This window comes from Trypanosoma rangeli (genome assembly GCF_003719475.1).
Source record: "Trypanosoma rangeli strain AM80 chromosome Unknown Tra_15.4_contig_00979, whole genome shotgun sequence".
Classification (NCBI taxonomy): domain Eukaryota; phylum Euglenozoa; class Kinetoplastea; order Trypanosomatida; family Trypanosomatidae; genus Trypanosoma; species Trypanosoma rangeli.
In genome coordinates, this window is record NW_021706729.1 from 1 (window position 1) to 1935 (window position 1935).

The following is a 1935-nucleotide window of genomic DNA, read 5'->3' on the forward strand; positions in this document are numbered from 1 at the left end:
GGGGCGGTGCGAGAAGAGAAATAAACAGACAATGGAAAGACACACACAAAAAGATGCAGACGCCTACAACAAACTGACGTCTCCGGCAGAGGCTGCGGAATGGGTGCGGTCAATCAAAGCAACAACACAAACAAACAGAGAAACACAAAACAAACCCCGTGAAGCGAAGCCGAAGCGTGAAGGCGTCCGCCGAGCAGTGGGACGACCAGGACACACACACTCACTCTTTCTCCTCCCGTACAGCCCAATCCAGGAAGAGAAAGAGAGAAAGGTCGCCCACCGAAAGCAATGAAACAATTAAAATGATAAAAACAGTTACGGTGCTCTACCCATGCAGCCAAGCAGAACGGCAGCGGCGGTTCGTCAAAAGCAAAAAAAGAAGACCAGCGAGCTGCACGAGTGGACGTGTATGTATGAGCACATTCTTTGTGTGTGCCTCGTGGGGTGAGGCGAGGGCGAGAGTCCGTGCAGGAGGACGCAAACAAAGAGAGAAACAAAGAGGAGAAAGAGCTGCGCGCGACTCTCTCTCCCTCTCTTTTTTTCTGTCTCACGCTATCACCATCGCAGCAGCGGACGCACACGCAAGAAGAAGAAGCGCAAGGGGGGAGATGCAGTGCGAGGCCGCGGCGCTGCTGTCACTGTCAGCCGTAATCGCTGAGTTGTTTTTGTTGGTGACGGCGCCCTCGGCTGCCGCTGCAGGTTCCTTGTCACCGCTCGTCTTTGCGCCCGCGGTAGCAACATCCTGCTGGCCGTGTGGAGCTACTGAAGAGTCTGACTCAGTCTTTCCTTTGGAGTTCTTCTCTGTGGAGTCTTCCGCCTGAGTGCCAGCGGTGCCATCTCCAGTTTCAGAGGTGGGTGATGGAGTTGCTTGCGCATGACTTCCAGCTGATATCTGACTTGTTGTAACACCCGGTGGGCCTGCGGCGTCACTGCTGCTCAATTGTTTCGTGGCATCCACCCCGTTTTGAGTCTCTTGTGCACGTGTCTGTGGCTGTGAAGGATGGTTTTGTTGGCTTGTGGGCAAAGCTGCAGCTTTTTCTTCTGATGTTTCGCGTGCTTTTGTGTCTTCCTGTGCCCCACTCTCTTCCAACTGTCGTTGCTGCTGCTGGCTTTGCTGTTCGGCATTGGCACCCTTCCCAACGTTATTGTTACCGGTTTCTCCCTCGCTAGCGGGTTTTGGCGATGAATCCTCTTTTCCTGGGTTCGTCAAAGACAAGTTTTCCTCTGATGATGAACTCTGTAAACCGTCCTCCGACTTCCTTGATGTTCCACACCCCTGCATTTCACGTTTCCCTGAAACTTCAGGTCCTTCTTCTTCCAGAGCACATTCAGTGTTCTTCACCTCGCCTGTCCGGTTTTCTTTCTCTTTTTTTGGTGCTTCAGGCGCTGGTGGCCGTGGTGGTGATGTCTCTTCCGAATTCTGCTCTAACCCAGTGGAGTTTGGCTCTTCCAGCGCCCTCTCTGAGCCTGACCCATTTTCGTCATCACTTTGCTGCGTGGGCTCTCCTCCGCCGGCAGTTCCAGGATCGCTTCCTTGCACATCATCAATTTCACTCTGGTCACCATTAGTTGTTACCCCCTCGCCATCACCATCAGCAGACTGCACACTCGCCCGCATCCCTCTCAGAGGCTCCGGCTTGTGGCTGCAGTGCTTTCCCTCAACCTCCGCCTCCGTCATGTCCTCCGCGACGACCCGCAAGTCCTTCCAAGTCACTCTCCGTGCAGTAGCCGCTGCCCCACGCACCGGCACCGCCGGCGGCGCAGCACAGCACGCAGAGGGCGCACACCAACAGCACACGGCCAGCCATCCTCAGTCTTGCCACCGAAGCACGCGCACGCAAAATCCAGCAAGGGGCAGAGAGAAGAAGAAAGAAAGGAGGGTGAGAGTGACACACACACACCAGGAAGAGGAGGGTTGTGCCCGCCAGCGTGGGA

At 55.2% G+C, this 1935-nt stretch overlaps 1 protein-coding gene across 1 annotated transcript; it reads right to left on the reverse strand.

Moving 5' to 3' along the window:
• Nucleotides 1-547: 547 nt before the first annotated feature.
• TraAM80_10457 (uncharacterized protein) lies at nt 548-1678 on the reverse strand (the record flags this gene model as incomplete). The annotated part of the gene is made up of 1 exon (XM_029387074.1): nt 548-1678. One exon carries the CDS (start codon nt 1676-1678, stop codon nt 548-550), a length of 1131 nt encoding a protein of 376 aa, XP_029233079.1.
• Nucleotides 1679-1935: the final 257 nt, after the last annotated feature.